The 18,989-nt window shown below is 40.9% G+C and overlaps 1 protein-coding gene across 1 annotated transcript in view; it reads left to right on the top strand.

Annotated features, from left to right (window-relative positions):
• adamtsl2 (ADAMTS-like 2) overlaps positions 1-18,989 on the top strand; it is a 130,786-nt gene that overhangs the window by 43,692 nt on the left and 68,105 nt on the right. Inside the window, exons 6-10 of the mRNA XM_041194450.1 lie at positions 1,102-1,247; positions 1,335-1,458; positions 7,260-7,340; positions 8,512-8,692; positions 9,223-9,283. Coding sequence (XP_041050384.1) covers positions 1,102-1,247; positions 1,335-1,458; positions 7,260-7,340; positions 8,512-8,692; positions 9,223-9,283 — 593 coding nt within the window. The remainder of the gene's footprint in view (positions 1-1,101; positions 1,248-1,334; positions 1,459-7,259; positions 7,341-8,511; positions 8,693-9,222; positions 9,284-18,989) is intronic.

Below are 18,989 nucleotides of genomic sequence, written 5' to 3' on the forward strand. Positions count from 1 at the left end.
TCAACGCACTCAACAAAAGTCAGCCCACATGGCAACTTGGGACCTGCATAGAGAAGTTGTTACCTCAGTTGTACACTGTGAAAGTTAACGACCAAATCACAACTGCGGATATCTACTTGCAACTGGAGGAGCTGCTGCTTCACAGCAGACATCTGATGAGGCAAATTTGATTTTGCCAGCTGAGCAAGGAGCTGAAAAGGCATCAGTCCCAGAGATCAATCATACCTCAACAAATGCACCAGATGAGCAGCAGCAATTACCACAGCAGCAATACTTGCCATAGCAACAACATTCCCCAGAGAAACAACATCACTCAAGGAACCAGCAGGCACCAGATGAACCAAAAACAACAACTTGCACATGTACCCCAAAGACCTGAACACTTTAAAGATTGTGTGTAATGCATGTGTAGGGACAGACAAAATTGGAACAGACCAGAAGGAACAGTTTTTTGTTCATGTATGACAATTTTCTTTATGAACTAATGTATGCAGAATAACTTGCCAAGTATAGTGCACACATTTTTTTTCTTTTTTATGAAAAGGGGGAATGTTTGGTGTGTTTGAAGACATTCCTTTGCTATACATTATTTTCTTTTTGCACCTCTTTTTAAGCATATGTTAGTGAGAAAATTTATTATTTGCCAGCAATGTAAAATATCTGTAACCCCAGTAAGGGAATAAGTCCTGCTTCCTGATTCCTGCCTTTAAATTGAAAATCTGGCCCTAAATCAATGCTTTGGACCCTCACCTATGTCTGGATAGTGCTGAGGGAGTTAGGGAGTAAATCATCTGAATAATGCTGAGTGGGTTAACAATCTGGACAGCGCTGAGCAAATTGGGATAACACATTTTGGACAATTCAAGTGGATCTAAATATCCCAGGGCTCTAATGGAAAAAGAGCAGAGGATTCTACTGGTGTCTTCGATAACATTCTTCCTTCAACCAACATCACCAAACACTTCATTGCTGTTTGTGGATCTTGTCTAGAAAGTAGTGATTGCACTTTTAAAGTGATTCATTATATATGCAGTACTTTAGGATTTTCTGAGAGGTGAATAAGTCACTATATAAATATAAGTCCTTGTTCATTTCTTGCAGATGATTATGTGCACATTTCAAGCAAGCCTTGTGATCTTCAATGCACTACAATAGATGGGCAGAGACAGCTGATGGTCCCAGCACGGGATGGAACATCTTGTAAATACAGGGAATACAGAGGAGTCTGTGTAGCTGGCAGTTGTGAGGTTGTGAAAATAACCTACATTGATGCGTTTTAGAACTCTTGAACCTTGTTGACTCTTGTTTCATATTCTCCCTATATTCTTTTGCAGCCCATCGGATGTGACGGGGTGCTCTTTTCCACCCAGACCCTTGACAAATGTGGTATCTGCCAGGGCAATGGAAGCAGCTGCATACGAGTTACTGGCAATTACAGGAAAGGAGCATCCTACCTAGGTAAAAATGCAATGAAGATTATAAGAATGAGGAGCATGATGCGGCCATTTGGCCCTTCGAGCCTGCTCTGCCATTCAACAAGATCAAGGCTGATCACCTATCTCAACTTCATCTTCCGGCACTATCCCCAAATCCCTTAATTCCTACAGTACCCAAAGATCCGTCAATCTCTATCTTGAATATATTGAATGGCTGAACATTCTCAGTTCGCTGGGGTGAACATAAGAAATAGGAATGGGAGTAGACCATTCGGCCCTCAAGCCTGCTCAACCATTCAATAAGATCACGTTTGATCATCTTGTGTTTCATTTTCCACATTCCCATCTAAGCCTGATAACCTTTGATTCCCTTGTCTAACAAGAATCTGTCTACCTCAAATCACCCCTCATTCTTCTAAACTCCAGTAGAAACAAGCCCAGTCTATCCAACATTTCCTTATAAGACAAACCCACTCATTTCAGGTATCAATCTAGTAAACCTCCTCTGAACTGCCTCCAATGCATTTACATCCATCCTTAAATAAGGAGACCAAAACCGCACACAGTATTCCTGGTATGGTCTCACCAATGCCCTATACAACTGAAACATAACATCCTTACTTTTTTGTTCAATCCCTCTTGTAATAAAGGATAGCATTCCTTTAGCCTTCTTAATTACTTGCTGTACCTGCATACTAACTTTTTGTGACTCCCATACTAGAACATCTAGATCCCTCTGCGCCTCAGAATTATGCAGCAGTTCTCCATTTAAGTAACACTGTCTGCTTTTTGCCCTTCCTGCCAAAGTGAACTACTTCACATTTTCCCACATTAAACTCCTTTTGCCAGATCTTTGCCCACTCACTCAACCTATCTATATCCATCTGCAACCTCCTCATGTCCTCTTCACAACATACTTTCCTATCTATCTTTGTGTCATCTGCAAATTTAGCTACCATGTCTTCACTCCCCGCATCCAAGTCATTGATGTAAATCGTAAAAAGTCGAGGCCCCAATACAGCCCAGTGGGACTCCACCTGTCACATCCTGCCAATCAGAAAAAGAACTAGTTATGCATAATCTCTGTTTTCTGCCAGCCAGCCAATCTTCTATCCACACTAATATGTTACCCGCTACCACCATACACTTTTATTTTCCGTAATAATCTTTGATATGGCACCTTATCAAATGCCTTCTGGAAATCCAGGTACAGTACATCTACAGGCTCCCCTTTATCCACTGCGCATGTTACTCCTTCAGATAACTCCAATAAATTGGTTAAATATGATTTTCCTTCACAAAAGCATGCTGACTTTTCCAAATTGCCTTGAACTCTTCTAAGTGTCCTGCTATAACCTCCTTAATGATCGATTCTAATAACTTCCCCACAACAGATGTCAAGCTAACTGACCTATAGTTTCCTGTTTTCAGCCTCCCTCCCTTCTTGAATAGAGGGGTTATGTTTGCTACTTTCTAATCTGGTAGAATCTTTCCTGAATCTAGCACATTTTGGAAAATTTACACCATCGACTACCTCATTAGCCATCTCTTTTAAGACCTTAAGATGTAGTCCATTGGGACCCGGAGAATTACCAGCCTGCAGCTCCATCAATTTGCTCAGTACTGTTTCCCTAGTGATTTCAGTTTCACCAAGTTCCTTTCTCCTGATCACCTCCTGATTTGCAGCTATTACTGAAATGTTTTTTGTATCCTATATAGTGAACACAGAAGCAAAATATTTGTTTGTGAAGAATTCCAAAGATTCACAACCCTTTGAGTGAAGAAATTTCTCTTCATCTCACTCCTAAATGGCTGACCTCTTGTTCTGAGACTGACCGCGTGTTTTAGTCTCCTCAGTCAGGAGAAACATCATCTCAGCCCCTTAAACTCCAGGGAATAGACCTCATCAACTCAGTTTCTCCTCATAGGATAATCCCCTCATCCAGAAGCCAGTCTAGTGAATCTTCGTTGCACTCGCTCGGGTGAATATTGTTCCTCAGGTAAAGAGACCAAAACTACACACATTACTCTTGGAGTGGCAACATCAGCCCTGTATAATTGAATTAAGAGCTATTTACTCTTATCCTCCAATCCTTTGCAACAAAAACTAATATACCTTTATATTAGCTTCCTCTGATTCACATATGATGTTGCCAGGTCCCTCTGAATGCAAACGTTCCTCAGTCTCTCACCATTCAAACAAAAATTCTGCTTTATCATTTTTCCAACATGGATAACTTCACACTTTGCCACCTGTATTTCACCTGAGCCAGCATGGATTTGTTACGGGCAAATCATTCTTGATTAACATGCTTGAGTTTTTTTGATGAGATGACAGAGAGAGCTGATGAGGGCAATGGGGTTGATGTGGTGTACAAGGGCTTCAAAAAGGAATTTGATAAAATGCCCCACAACAGGCTTGCCAGTAAAGATATAGGAGTGAAGGGGATAGTAGCATCACAATACAAAATTTGCTGAGTGGCAGGGAACAGAATACTTGTGAACTGTTGTTTTCTAGACTGTAGGAAGATATATATTGGAGTTCCCCAGAGGCTGGTGTAAGCACCCCTGATTTTCTTGATATAAATGACTTAGATTTGGATGTACAGGTCACAATTAGAAAATTTGCAGGTGACACAAAACTTGGAAATGTTGTGAACTGTGAGGAGGATAGTGGTAGACTGCAAGAGAACTTAAACAGGTTTGATGGCAGATGAAATTTATTGCAGAAAAGTGTGAAGTGATTCATTTTCGTAGGAAAGTATGGGTGCATAAATCATTGAAAGTGTCAGGGCAGGTTGAGAAAATGGTTAATAAAGCATATGAATCCTGGGCTTTATAAATACAATAAATATAACTACAATAATAAGGAAGTTACGATAAAAATGTATAAAACATATGTTTGGCCTCATCTGAAGTATTGATTTCAGTTCTGGTCACCACGTTTTGGAAGGATGTGAAGGCAATATAGTGGGTGCAGAAAAGATTCACGTGAATGGTTCTAGGGATATGTGGATTGTGTGGATAGGTTGGAGAAGCTGGGGCTGTTTTCCTTAGACGAGAAGGTGAGAGGAGATTTGAAAGAAGTGTTCAAAATGATGAGGGGTATGGACAGAGCAGATAGGGAGAAGCTATTCCCATTGGTGGAACAATTGAGAACCAGTGGATACTAATTTAAGGTGGCTGGCAAAAGAAGCAACAGCAACATGAAAAATGTTTTTATGCAGCAAGTGGTAAGGATCTGGAATACACTGTCTGAGAGTGTGGAAGAGCCAGATTCAGTTTTTAAAATTTATTCATGGGATGTGGGCATCGCTGGCTAAGCCAGCATTTATTGCCCATCCCTAATTGCCCTTGAGAAGATGGTGATGAGCCACCTCCTTGAATCACTGCAGTCCATGTGGTGCAGGTACACCCACAGTGCTGTTAGGGAGGGAGTTTCAGGATTTTGACCCAGTGACAGTGAAGGAATATTGATTATATTTCCAAGTCAGGATGGTGAATGACTTGGAGGGGAACTTCCAGGTGGTGGTGTCCCTATGTGTCTGCTGCCCTTGTCCTTCTAGGTGGCTGAGGTCACAAGGTTTGGAAGGTGCTGTCTAAGGAACCTTGGTGAGCTGCTGCAGTGCATCTTATAGATAGTACACACTGCTGCCACTGTGCATTGGTGGTGGAGGGAGTGAATGTTTAAGGTGGTGGACAGGGTGCCAATCAAAGGAGCTGCTTTGTCCTGAATGGTGTCAAGCTTCTTGAGTGTTGTTGGAGCTGCACTCATCCAGGCTATTGGAGAGTATTCCATCACACTCCTGTCTTGTGCCTTGTAGATGGTGGATAGGCTTTGGGGAGTCAGGAGGGGAGTTACTCAGAATCACACAGTGCAGAAGAGGCCCTTCGGCCCATTGAGTCTGCACCGACACGCGAGAAACACCTGACTTACCTACCTAACCCCATTTACCAGTGCTTGGCCCATAGCCTTGAATGTTATGACATGCCAAGTGCTCATCCAGGTACTTTTTAAAGGCTGTGTGGCAACCCGCCTTCACCACCCTGCCGGGCAGTGCATTCCAGACTGTCACCACCCTCTGGGTAAAAAAGTTTTTCCTCACATTCCCCCTAAACCCCCTGCCCCTCACCTTGAACTTATGTCCCCTTGTGACTGACCCTTCAACTAAGGGGAACAGCTGCTCCCTATCCACCCTGTCCATGCCCCTCGTAATCTTGTACACTGCGATCAGGCCGCCCCTCAGTCTTCTTTGCTCCAACAAAAACAACCCAATTCTATCCAACCTCTCTTCATAACTTAAATGTTTCATCCCAGGCAACATCCCAATGAATCTCCTCTGCACCCCCTTCAGTGCAATCACATCTGTCCTATATATTGGCAACCAGAACGGCACACAGTATTCCAGCTGTGGCCTCACCAAGGTTCTATACAACGCCAACATGACCTCCCTACTTTTGTAATCTATGCCTCGATTGATAAAGGCAAGTGTCCCGTATGCCTTTTTCACTACCCCACTAACATTGCCCTCCGCCTTCAAAGATCTGCAGAATTCCCAGCCTCTGATCTATTCTTGCAGCTCCAGTATTTATATGGCTAGTCCAGTTTCTGGCCAGTGGTAACACCAGGATGTTGATAGTGGGGAACTCCGTGATGGCAACACCATTGAATGAGAAAGGGCGATGGTTAGATTCTCTCTTGTTGGAGATGGCAATTGTGTGGCACGTGAGGCCTTCAAAAGAGAATTGTATAATTATCTAAAGAGCGGATTTGCAGAGCTATTGGGAAAAAGGTGAGGAAATGGGATGAGGCGAGTTGCTCTCGCAGTGAGCTGGCATATACACAATGGGTCTTCTGTGTTGTAACTGTTCTATGATGCTTTATCTGCTAAGTTCTTGCTCACTCACCAACCTGCCTTTATCCCCTTGCAGCCTCTTGCCGTTCTCCCCACCACTTAGTTTCCCACGTAACTGTATTGGTGAGTTTGGAAATGTGTTACCCTCAGTCCCAAAGTTCCCTTTAAGTCTGTTCTGGAGTGTGCAGGCGATTTGTTTAAATGTACGGTCCCTTTAAATTTTGTAGGACTGCGCATGTGCAGTAATTTATAGGGGACCACTTGTGCACAGCCTGCGTGGAAACTTTCAGGTTGCTATTCATTGCAGAGCTTAGAGAACATTGCCCAGTTCCTTCATCTAAGACATTAATATAAATTGTTATTTGATTACTTGGCGAGCAGAATCTGTTATTACCTTGGAGTTCTTCAAATACCTGGAATCAACCTTTAGCAAAACTGCCTGCTGTCAGACATGTGCGGAAGTCTATGCTGGAGTTCATGCTGTACACATGACAGATCCACCACCCTGACTGCTTTAGTGCAGCTGGTTAAAGACCTTCTTTTGATTTTTGTTTCTCCGTTTTTCTCCTTTATCTTGAAATCATGCTAAGGTACAGTGCTACGAATAAGTGACCTTTCCTCGTGTGGATCTCAATAGTGTGTTAGCACTACAATTCTACCACAAAAGGCATAACATCTGAGCATGATCTTGTTCTCACCTGTGTGTTTTACAGAAGAAGCTCATCCACATTTTGGTACAAAGAATGCATCAGGTGCGCTGCAGGCCTCTGGCCTGGGAAGGGGCTGATGCTCATGTCTTTGCATTCCCAGCCTCTTGAAAACCCTTGTTCTGTACTTTTTTCCCATTTTTAGGTTTGCAGTCCGTTTTATCAAGCAATTCTCTTCACCCTGGAGTTTATGCTATGCTGTAGGTTACTCACAGATTGACATGGACTTTGATGTGAAAATTTATTAAACTGTTTCCTAGGTTATTCCCTAATAACCCACATCCCAGTTGGTGCAACAGATATCCAAATAATTGAAAGAAAAAAATCAGAAGATGTTTTAGGTAGGTAATAGAGCACCTAAAGTTATCTATATTAATTTCCTTTATTACATGTTTGTGTTGTCTGCTAGTATTGTTTAATGTAATAGTATATTTGCTTGACCCAATGTGTTAGGAATAGTGAATTGTAACCTTTGTATGTTCATCTCTGCTAGGACCAACCATTCTGATTTGAATGTTTTAATGCATTCATATTGAATATAAAACGTTATTTTTATGCAATATTATCATGATTCGACCTTGAAAATGCAGCATATCTTCTATAAAGAATGAAGTTGTTGCAGGCAACTGTAAAATATTTATATTCCCACAATTAAGGATGGCTGATAAAAAGTGATTTATAAAGGAAGAGACATAGCTAGTATTTTATGGTTCCTTGTAAAGTATTCTTTGCTCTACATTTTTTTCACAGATGCTTGTAATGTTAGCAATAAATATTCAATATTCAAGAGGCTATCGTTAAGTGTGTGGAAACAGTGATACACTGACACACATTAACTGCTTCCCGAAGTCACAAGAAATCATTGACAGTGGAATTTTACAACACTGAAGGGAGCAATTTAGCTCATTGCTTGTTGTGTTGATATTTTTGCTAGAATAACCTGCATCTTCCACTGCTTCAAAGTCTTATCCAGTTTGTAATTTCTGCCGCCACCACTTCAGATTTAAAGATGCTGAGATGGAATTGCCATGGGCATTCTCACAATCTCTGGCTTTAGCTGTAGCAGGAGCCCTGTTTTTCCAAGTTTTTTGCTAAATTTGCAGTGGAAGAATGCCGACTCAAACGTCTACCCCAATTTATCAAACCTTTAGAAATGCTGGATTGTAACCAGCATTGATTTACTTGTTTCATTGTCCCCCATTGGATAGAATCCCCTAAAGAGACATCAGTTTGTTGTTTCTCTCCCCTCCTAATAGAATGCAAGGTGAGCATTAACACTGAAAGCCTCCTTTCCTATGTCATCATTGGTAGCAGTTTGTTCTCACAAACTTGCTTGCTGGCCCTTTTAAAGACAGGTTTAATTCACCCGTGTGCAGTCTTCTTGGGCTCCAGGAGCAACCATTGCAGTGTGACTTCTAGCTTTGATATTGTTTTTCTTGTGATGAAATCTGAAAGTGGCAGTGACATTCTGTAAGAAAAATGAGTTTATCTGTGCTTTTATTTACCTTCCAGCTGTTGCTGATGAGTCTGGAAACTTTTTTGTGAATGGCAATTTAAAAGTAGAAGGTCCAAGAAACTTCCACCTTGCAGGCACCGTTTTTAAATATAGGAGGCCAATGGATTTATATGAAACGGGTATTGAATACATTGTTGCTCAAGGACCGACAGATCTGGGAGTTAATATTCTGGTATAACTGCAATTATTTCAAATGTAAACTCATTTTCATCAAGTAAATGTACAGAAACAAATTATTTTATGAACTTCTACAGCAATAATAGTGCTATGACTTGTAAAATTTCAATATTTTCCTCTTTCTTCTTCTTCTCCTGAAAGAGCAAACGATGCTGTTTTTGATTGGTGCCTAATCAGCACAATCAAAATGGTAGATGCATCAATGATTCTTCCCTGGTTTTATGTACACAAATCCATTAGTATATGCATACAAACGTACAAATTAGGAGCAGGAGTAGGTAATTTGGCTGCTTGTGCCTGTTTCATCATTCAGTAAAATCATGTTGGTCTATGGTGGGGTTTCCCTTCCTACCTTCTGAACACACCCCCACTGACACCGCCTGCCCCACAGCGATTTCACACTCCAAAGAGCCTTAATTGGCTGGAGGTGGGACTTCCTCCCCTCACTTGGGAGGAAGTCCCGCCTTAGAGAGCTGCTGGTCAGCCTGATTTGGCCGCCAGCGGCTCTCTTGTCTCGGCAACTCCAGAAGCTGCAGTGGCCAAGGCTGGAACTGCAACCCCAGAGCCCAAGTCCTGGGATTCCAGCAACAGGTAAGTTTTGGGGATCTCAGGTCGGAGAGGGTAGGGGGATTGGGGTAATGGTGGAGGGGTGGTGGTGGAGGGTGGTCCAGCGGTAACTGGACCATAAGAGGTTGAAAGGGGGCTGCTGTTGGAGGTGCTACTGTCCCGCCCAACACCCCCTGTTCCTGCCTGAACCTGATCTATTTTCAGGCTTCCTACATACCCTGGAATTCCTGTTGCCAGCCTGAAAATTGAGGCTGGGTGGGAAATAGCCCTTAAATGGTGAAAGAAGAACTTTGCACCAGCGGGGAGCGTAAAATTCTGCCCCAGTTTCTTTCCTACCCGTTATGCCTTTTGACTCCCTTGTCAATCAAGAATCTATCTAACTCAGCCTTAAAAATATTCAATGCCCCTGCCTTCACCTCTCTCTGGAACAGAGCACCACAGATACATGACCCCCTGAGAGAAAATGTTTCTCCTCATCTCTGTCTTATATGTGTCCCCTAGTTCTAGTCTCTCCCACATGAAATATCCTTTCAGCATTCACCCTGTCAAGACCCCTTAGGATTTTATATGTTTCAGTAAGATTGCCTCTCATTCTTCTAAACTTCAGTGGATACAGGCCTAACCTCACCAACCTCTCCTTATAGGATAACTCCTTATAGGAATAAGTCGAGTGAGCCTTCCCTGAACTGCAAATGCAATTATGTCCTTTCTAAAAATGAGACCAAAACTATGCATAGTACTCCTGGATGTGATCTCACCAAACCCTATACAACTTGAGCATAACATCCCTACTTTTGTATTCCATTCTCCTTGTAATAAATGACAACTTTCCACTTGCTTTCCTAATCACTTGCTGTACCTGCATGCTAACATTTTGTGATTCATTTACCAGGACACCCAAATCCCTCTGTACCTCAGAGTTATGCAACCACTCCCTATTTCAATATGCTGCTTTTTAAAACATTTTCCTGCCAATGTGGGCAAGTTCATATTTTCCCACACCATATTCCATTTGCCAAATTTCTGCCCACTCACTTAACTTATCTATATACCTTTGCAGACTCCTGATGTCCTCTTCACAACTTATTTTCCATCTATTTTTGTGTCATCTGCAAATTTAGCAACCCTACAGTTGGGTCCTGCCATCCAAGTCATCAATATTGATTGTAAATAGTTGAGGCCCCAGCACTGATTCTTGTAGAACTCCACTTGTTACATTTTGCCAACTTGAAAATGACCCATTCATGCCTACTCTCTGTTAGCTAACCAATCCCCTGTGCATGCTAATATATTACCCCCTACACAATGAGCTTTTATTTTTCACAATAATCTTTGATGTGGCACTTTACCAAACACCTTCTGGAAATCCAAGTACACCATGTCTATGGGTTCCCCTTTATCCACCTTGCTTGTTACTCCCTCAAAGAACTGTAATAAATTAATCAAACACTATTTCCCTTTCAGAAAACCATGTTGACCCTGCCTGATTGCACTGAGATTTTCTAAGTGCCATAGCCTCCTTAATAATAGACTCCAGCATTTTCCCAATGACAGAAGTTAAGTTAACTGGCCTGTGCTTTCCTGCTTTCTGTCTCCCTCCTATCTTGAATAGAAGAGTTACATTTTGTTGCTTTCCAATCTGAGACCTTTCCAGAAGCTAGGGAATTTTGGAAAATTAAAACCAATGCATCTACTATCTGAGCAGCCACTTCTTTTAAAACCCAAGGATGAAGTCCATCAGGACCTGGGGATTTGTCAGCTCTTAGGCGTAATAATTTTCTCAGTACTCTTTCCCTGGTGATTTATAGTTGTTTTAAGTTTTTCCCTCCCTTTCACTTCTTGATGCACTTATTTATGAAATATTACTTGTATCCTCTACAGTGAAGACAGACGCGTAATATCTGTTCAATTCCTCTGCCATTTCCTTATTTTCCATTATTAATTATGCAGACTTTGTCTGTGGAGGACCAATGTTCTCTTTACTCTTCCTTTTTAAATATTTGTAGAAACTCTTACTGTGTTTTTATATTTCTAGCAAGCTTTCTCTCGTACTCTAATTTCTCCATTATTGTTTTAGCCACTGTTTGTTGTTTTTATATTCTTTCTAATCTGTCATCCATCTTTGCAGAATTGTACGTATGTTCTTTCAATTTGATACTATGTTATGGCACAGCCGATGGTGAACGTTGAGTTGTTCAAATCCCAAAGGGAAACTTGAAACAACTGCCACAACTTGTTTTGCAACTTGTATGTTTCGAGATGTGAGCTTTGAATTCAATAATAATACCACCGAGCCTTATAGGTTTTTACAGAGCTAGATTAAATGTTCATTAATAAGAGAAATAGTTTTAAGCACATACATATATCTACAAATTAATTCTATAATAACTTCTAAATCCCCTAATTAATCTGACTCCCAGTTACACTTTCATTAAGGCAACAGTAAGACGCACAGATTTTAAAAGAAACGGCAAAGGTGACACACAATACCCTGAACCAGTCGCATTCAAAGTGAGTTTCCTGAATTTCAGTTATTTATAGACAGCAGCTTGAGGCATAGATGCTAAAGGCTTCTCACACTTGTTAGATCCTAAAATGCCTACCCTTACATACAGCCTTTGCTCCTTTATACATATTTTCCCCTTTGAATGCAAATTCCCATTGTTTCACTATGTCTTTGGACTTAATTCTTTCTGAGCATCTAGAAGACACTCGTTAGACCTCAGCTGGAATATTGTGTACAGTTCTGGGTGCCAATTATAGAAAGGATGTGAACATATTGGAGAGAGTGCAGAAGAGGTTTACAAGAATGGTTCCAGGGATGAGAAACTTCTATAATGAGGATAGATTGGAGAGGTTGGGGTTGTTCTCCTTGAGGGAAGAAGGCTAAGAGGAGATTTGATAGAGATGTTCAAAATCGTGAGGGGGCTGGACAGAGTCGACAGGGAGAAGCTGTTCCCGCTTGTAAAAGGATCAGGAATGAGAAGGCACAGACTTAAAGTGATTTGCAAAAGAAGCAAATGTGAAAAACATTTCACACAATGAGTGGTTTGGGTCTGGAATGCACTGCCTGGAAGTGTGGAGGAGGCAGGTTCAACTGAGGCATTCAAGAGGGCATTAATGATTATTGGGATAGAAACCAATGTGCAAGAGTATGGGGAGAAGGCATGACACGGTCATAGTGCTCATTTAAGAGCAGCTGCAGACACAATGGACCGAATGGGCTCCTGTGCCGTTAACATTCTGTGATGATAAAAATCTTGCATAGTACTAATTTTATCAGTAATATTTGGAGAAAATAAACACATTGTTTCTAAACTTTACCTGGCTAGGTGACAAGTCTCACTCCTTTGAAAACAATCTAGTCTGGTTTATTTAAAAATGCAAATGCCCTTTTACACCTTACATTCTAAACTTCCCCTGTGCTTACATCAAAGCCTTCAGACCAGCTGCCTTTAATCCAGTTAAGTCTCACACTTAGAGACAGATGCCACTATTTTACAATAAATTCCAATAACATTATTAGAATTATTATATCTTCCTAATATTCCTCCATATTAAAAAATGAATTGTCTTAATTTAAAAAGACAGCTTCATTTTTTTTAGCCCATCTTATACTATCTCATATCCTTATCTATATACTTCCACTACTACATTACCAGATGCATGCATTAACATAACATTGTATACACAAATGCTTTGTATCGACTGATATCATTTTAGTTTGGTGTCCAGGTTTTAAATGCCCAATTTTCCCTTTAAGCTTCAAACTCTTCACAATGCATCTGCAATCGGATTTTATCGCCCTGCTACATGTATAATCTATAGATTAAATGGGTGCAGTAATAAGCTCCATCTGAATAGCCTTACACTTCTGTTGCAAAATTTGTCCAGAAACTTTAAAGGATTATGGTCTGTATAAAAAAATTTGTTTTTGATGAATTGTTTGCAACATGAATCTCAAAATGCTGCAACGCCAACACCAGACCGAAAGTCTCTTTTTCAACCATTGCATATCTTCTCTATTGTACATTCAACTTCCATGAAAAATACGCTTATCGGCTTTTCAATATCATTTTCACCTTCTTGGAACAGTTCGGCCCCAATGCCTATCTCACTTGCGTCAATGGCCAACTTAAATTGCTTGGCGTAATTGGGTACGGCCAAAACTGGTGTCATAGTTTAATACAGTTTTCAAATTGTCAAATGCCTTCTGACACTCCTATGTCCATTGAAACTTCTTGTCCTTTTTTAATAGTTCAGTCAGCGGAGCAAACACGCTGCTAAAATTTGGTACAAATTTCTGATAAAACCCACTCATGCCCAGAAATCTGAAAACTTCTCATTTTGTTGTTGGCACAGGGAAACCCATGATAGCCTTGACTTTCACATCTCTCGAAGTCACCTTAACATGTCTAATAGAATGCCTAGATATGTAACATGTGCTTTTGCATATTCACTTTTAGCCAAGCTCATCACCAAATTAGCTTCTTGTAATCAAGTAAATAATTCTTCCAGATGTTGTAAATGTTCCTCCCTTGTCTGACTAAAAACTATCAAGCTGTCATTATAAACAGCACAATTGCTCAGAGCTGCAACTACTTTATTTGTAAGTCTTTGAAATATTGCAGGTGCATTTTCCATACCAAAGAGAATGGCATTAAACTGATATTGGCCATCTGCCATCACAAGAGCCAATATCCATTTTGCTGTCTCCGATAATGGCATTGCCAATATCCTTTCAGCAAGTCAATCTTTGTGATAAATTTTGATTGTCCCACTTTCTCAATACAATTTTCCAACTGTGATATAGGATATGAATCTACTTTTGTCACCACATTCACCTTTCGATAATCCATACACAAGTTTTTGTGTTCTTTCTGGTTTTGGTAGTAGCACAATAGGCAAACTCCAGTCACTGCAACTAGACTCAATTATATCATTTTGAAACATGAATTCGATTTCTTTCTGTACGTGTGATAACTTTGCTGGATTTAATCTATAAGGATGTTGCCTTAGTGAAGATGAAACTTCTACAGGCATATCATACATAGCTAAATTTGTCCTTCCCAGCTTATTTCCACAAATATCTTTGACCACAATAGTTTTTCCAAATCACTTTGACACTTGTCTGGAAGGTAACTCAATATTACATTTAAATTTTTAAGTACCCCCTCTATCCAATTTGATTAGAGGAGAATCAATTTCAGAATCTTGCATTTCTACTTCTTTTTCATTATCTACCAGCACTAATGCCTCCTTTTTGTCCTCTTCCTGTCAAAGTACTTTTTAAGCATAATTACATGACATACCCTCTGCTTTTTTCTATCTGAAGTATTTATTAAATAGTTCACTTCACTCTCAGCTTCTTTTCAATCCTGTAAGGCCCACTAAATCTTGCTTTTAATAAGTTATCCAGTACTGGTAGCAGAGCTAGTTTCTACCCAGCAACAAAACTATGAGCTGTAGCTTCCCTGCTTTAATTTTCATCCCTTGCTGTGATATCCTTAAATGTTCCCTAGCTAACTCTCAAGCTCTGTCCAATCTCTCTCTGAAGTATAATATATAATCCGGGAGAATAGGTTCTGAATTTTTATCCACCAATTTCTCATGAATCAATTTCAGTAGTCCCCTTACCTCATGACCATAAACTAATTCAAAAGGACTAAAACAATGCATTAGGAGCGTCCCTAATTGCAAACAACAAGAATAGAATCCCCCATCCCGACCCTGTGAATAATTCTGACTAGACGCCCTCATCATAGTTTTTAGAATTTGATGCCATCTTTCTAAAGCCCCTCGTGACTCAGTATGATTATCTGTTGACTTAAGTTGTTTTATCCCCAAACTATTCATTACTTCCTTAAACAGCTGTGAAATAAAATTTGAACCCTGATCTGATTGTGTTTCTTTAGGTAAACTATATCTTGTAAAAAAAATTTAGTTAAGTCTTCCACAGTTCTCTTTGTCGTAATATTTCTCAAGTTATGGCTTCAGCAAACCTGGTGCACATATCCATTATTGTCAGTAAGTACTGATTTCCACTTTGTTGAGGAGGGGCCGTACACAGTTGATTATGACCCTAGTAAAAGGTTCATCAAATCCTAGAATTGGAATTAAAGGTGCTGGCTTAATCACTGCTTGTGGTTTCCCTATCACCTAACGTGTGATCTATTCTACAGAATTTGACAACATCCCTATGCAACCCAGGCCAAAAGAAATGTTTTGTATCTTCACCTGTGTCGTTCTAATTCCTAAATGTCCCCCCACTGGAATTTCAAGAGATGTCCTCAGAATCTAATTTCTGTATCCAAATGGTAGTACAATCTGATGCACCTCCCTCCAGCTTTCATTTGCTGAGGCATGATGAGGCCTCCATTTTCTCATTAAAATATTACCCTTAAGGTAATAACATTCTGGAGTACATTTTACTTCTGTTTCTGAGTAAATTGTCTGATATAAATGTTATATTTGCAAGCCTTGAGTTAAACACTTCAGCTGAATTGTCCTCTAGTCTTTCTTCCTGAACAACCTTATTAAACACCGTGTCAGCTAATTGGAGAGGGCGAGAGGAGGACCCTGGGACAGGCAGTCAGCAGTACCTAGAGGAGAGTGCGAGAGGAGGACCCTGGGACAGGCAGTCAGTAGTACCTAGAGGAGAGTGTGAGAGGAGGACCCTGGGACAGGCAGTCAGCAGTACCTAAAGGAGTGTGTGAGGAGGACCTGTTTCTACCTATCAGAGCTGAAGTGTAACGTCAAAGGAAAACAGGTAGGTGATTGGTGGGTATCTCTTCCATATCTCTTGATTGGCCAAATGGTTTAAATCAGGAGACTTTATTACAACTGGAGAGTACGGTTAAGAAACTCACTTTTTAAATATTTAACATCCAAATCAATCAACTAAATTGAATAGAGACAGCTGGGCCAGCGATGTGTTGCAGCTGTAGTATGTGGGAGTTGGTGGACGCTGGTGCCATCCACAGTGACCACATCTGCAGCAGGCGTTGGCTGCTCGAGAAACTTTGGCTCAGAGTTGATGAGCTGGAGCCTGAGCTGCAGACACTGTGACATGTCAGGGAGGAACAGAGTTACTTCGACACTTTCAGAAGACAGTCACACCTCTTAGATTAATTACTTCCAATTTGGACCATGGTCAGGGACAGGAGGATGTGATAGCAAAAGAGGCAGGCATGGGGCTCCAAAATGTAGCTTTGGAGGAGCCTCAGCCAGTGCCCTGGTCCAATAGGTACGAGGTACTTGGTTCCAGTGTGGACGAGGGCACAGACTGCAGGGAGGAAAAACGAACTGACCACAACACCATGGTACAGAGCACCATTCAAGTTGGGGAGAAAGAAATGTTGTAGTAATAGGGGATAGCATGGTTGGGGTAATAGATACTATTCTCTGCAGCAAAGACAGAGCATCCTGAAGGCTATGTTGCCTACCTGGTGCCAAGGTTAAGGACATCTCTTCCGGGCTGGAAAGGAACTTTGAGTGGGAGGGGAAGGACCCAGTTGTCGTGGTCCATGTAGGTACCAATGACATAGGTAGGACTAGGAAAGAGGTTCTGCTGAGGGACTGTGAGCAGCTCGGGGCTAAATTAAAAAGTAGAACCACAAAGATAATAAACTCCAGATTACTACCCGAGCCATGTGCAAATCTGCTTAGGGTAAATAAGAATAGAGAGGTAAATGCATGGCTTAAAGATTGGTGTGGGAGAAATGGATTCCAATTCATAGGGCACTGGCACCAGTACTGGAAAAGGAGAGAGCTGTTCCATTGGGATTGGCTTAATTTGAACCATGCTGGACCAGTGTCCTAGTGAACTGTATAACTAGGGCTGTGGATAGAACTTTAAACTAATTAGCAGGTGGAGGCAGAGGCTTCAATTGAAGGGAAGTTTGAAATATCAAACAGAAATGAGAGAGCAGAGGTGCAGGGTAGTGAAGAGGTGAACAATAATCAAAGTGTGATAGGAAGGGATAGAAAATATAAGCTGAAGAATGCAGCAGAAATCAACCAGAATGAGCAATAATGGTAAAAAGTCAAAGCTTAAGACTCTTTATCTGAATGCACACGGCATTTGTAACAACATAGATGAGTTCACAGCGCAAATAGAAATAAATGAATATTACTTGGTGGGTATTAGAGATGTGATTGCAGGGCGACCAAGACCGTGAACTCAATATTCAAGGGTATTTGATGTTCCAAAAAAAAAAGCAAAAAACAAAAGGAGGTGGGGTAGCTTTGTTAATAAAGCTGTGGTGAGTAGTGATATAGGTGCAATAGATTGTGACGTGGAATCAGTTTGGATGGAAATAAGGAATAGCATGGGGAAGAAGCCACGGGTGGGAGTCGTCTATAGGCCCCTGAAGAGTTGCCTCACTGCAGGACAAAGTATAAATTGGGAAATAATGGAAGCATGTAAGACGGGCGCTACAATGGTCATGGGAGACTTTAATCTGCATATTGACAGGACAAATCAGATTGGCAGGGGTAACATGGGAAACGAATTTGTAGAGTGCATCGGGGATTGTTTCTTAGAGCAATACTTTGCAGAACCCACCCAGGAACAGGCTATTTTAGATCTAGTAATGAGGTGGGATTAATAAGAGATATCATAGCTAAGGATCCATTAGAGGATAGCGATCACAACATGGTAGAATTTCAAATTCCGCTTGGGGGTGAGCAGCCCGGGCCTCAAACCAGTGTCCTCAAATAAGGGCAATTGCAGAGGTATGAAGAAAGTTGTCTAAAGCAGGCTGGGAAAATAGACTAAGGGGAAGGTCAGTGGATGAGCAGTGACAGACATTTCATAATGCTCAGCAAAAATTTATCCTGGTCAAAGAGAAGGATGAACCATCCTTGGTTAACAAAGGTGGTCAAGGAGAGTACCCAATCAAAACCTAAGGCATACAAAGTGGCAAAAACTAGTGGTAGGCCAGAGGATTGGGATTTTTGTTAGGAACCAGCAGCGGATGACTAAAAAACTAATAAAGAGGGAGAAAATTAATTATGAGTTGGCAAGAAATATAAAAACAAACAGCAAGAGCTTCTACAGGTATCTAAAAGGAAGGAGAATGGCTAAAGTGAGCGTGGGACCTTTGGAGGATGTGACTGGAGAATTGATAACAGGGAAATGGCAGATAATTTAAAGCAATATTTTGCATCGGTCTTCATGGTGGAGGACACTAGAAACATTCTGAAGTTATAAGATAATCAAGGAGCTAATGGGAGGAAAAATCTTGTAACAGTCTCGATCATGAGGGAGAAAGTATTTAACAAACTAATGGGACTAAAGAAGACAAGTCGCCAGGACCTGATGGCCTGCATCCAAGGGTTTTAAAGGAAGTGGCTGCAGAGATAGTGGAGCCATTGGCCGAAATATTACAAAACTCACTGGATTCCGGGAGGGTCTCAGTGGATTGGAAAACTGCGAATGTGACACCCCTGTTCAAGAAAGGAGAGAGACAAAAAGCAGGAATCTAGGCCAGTCAGCCTAACATCTGTTGTTGGGAAAATGCTAGAGTCCATTATTAAGAAAAAGCAAGACATTTAGAAAAGCTTAATGCAATCAAATAGCGTCAACATGATTTTGTGAAAGGGAAACCGTATTTGACAAATTTGCTAGAGCTCTTTGAGGATATAACAAGCAGAGTTGATAACGGGGAACCGGTAAGTATCATGTATTTGGATTTCCAGAAGGCATTTGATAAGGTGCCACATAAAA

This window comes from Carcharodon carcharias, chromosome 8 (assembly GCF_017639515.1).
Source record: "Carcharodon carcharias isolate sCarCar2 chromosome 8, sCarCar2.pri, whole genome shotgun sequence".
NCBI lineage: Eukaryota > Metazoa > Chordata > Chondrichthyes > Lamniformes > Lamnidae > Carcharodon > Carcharodon carcharias.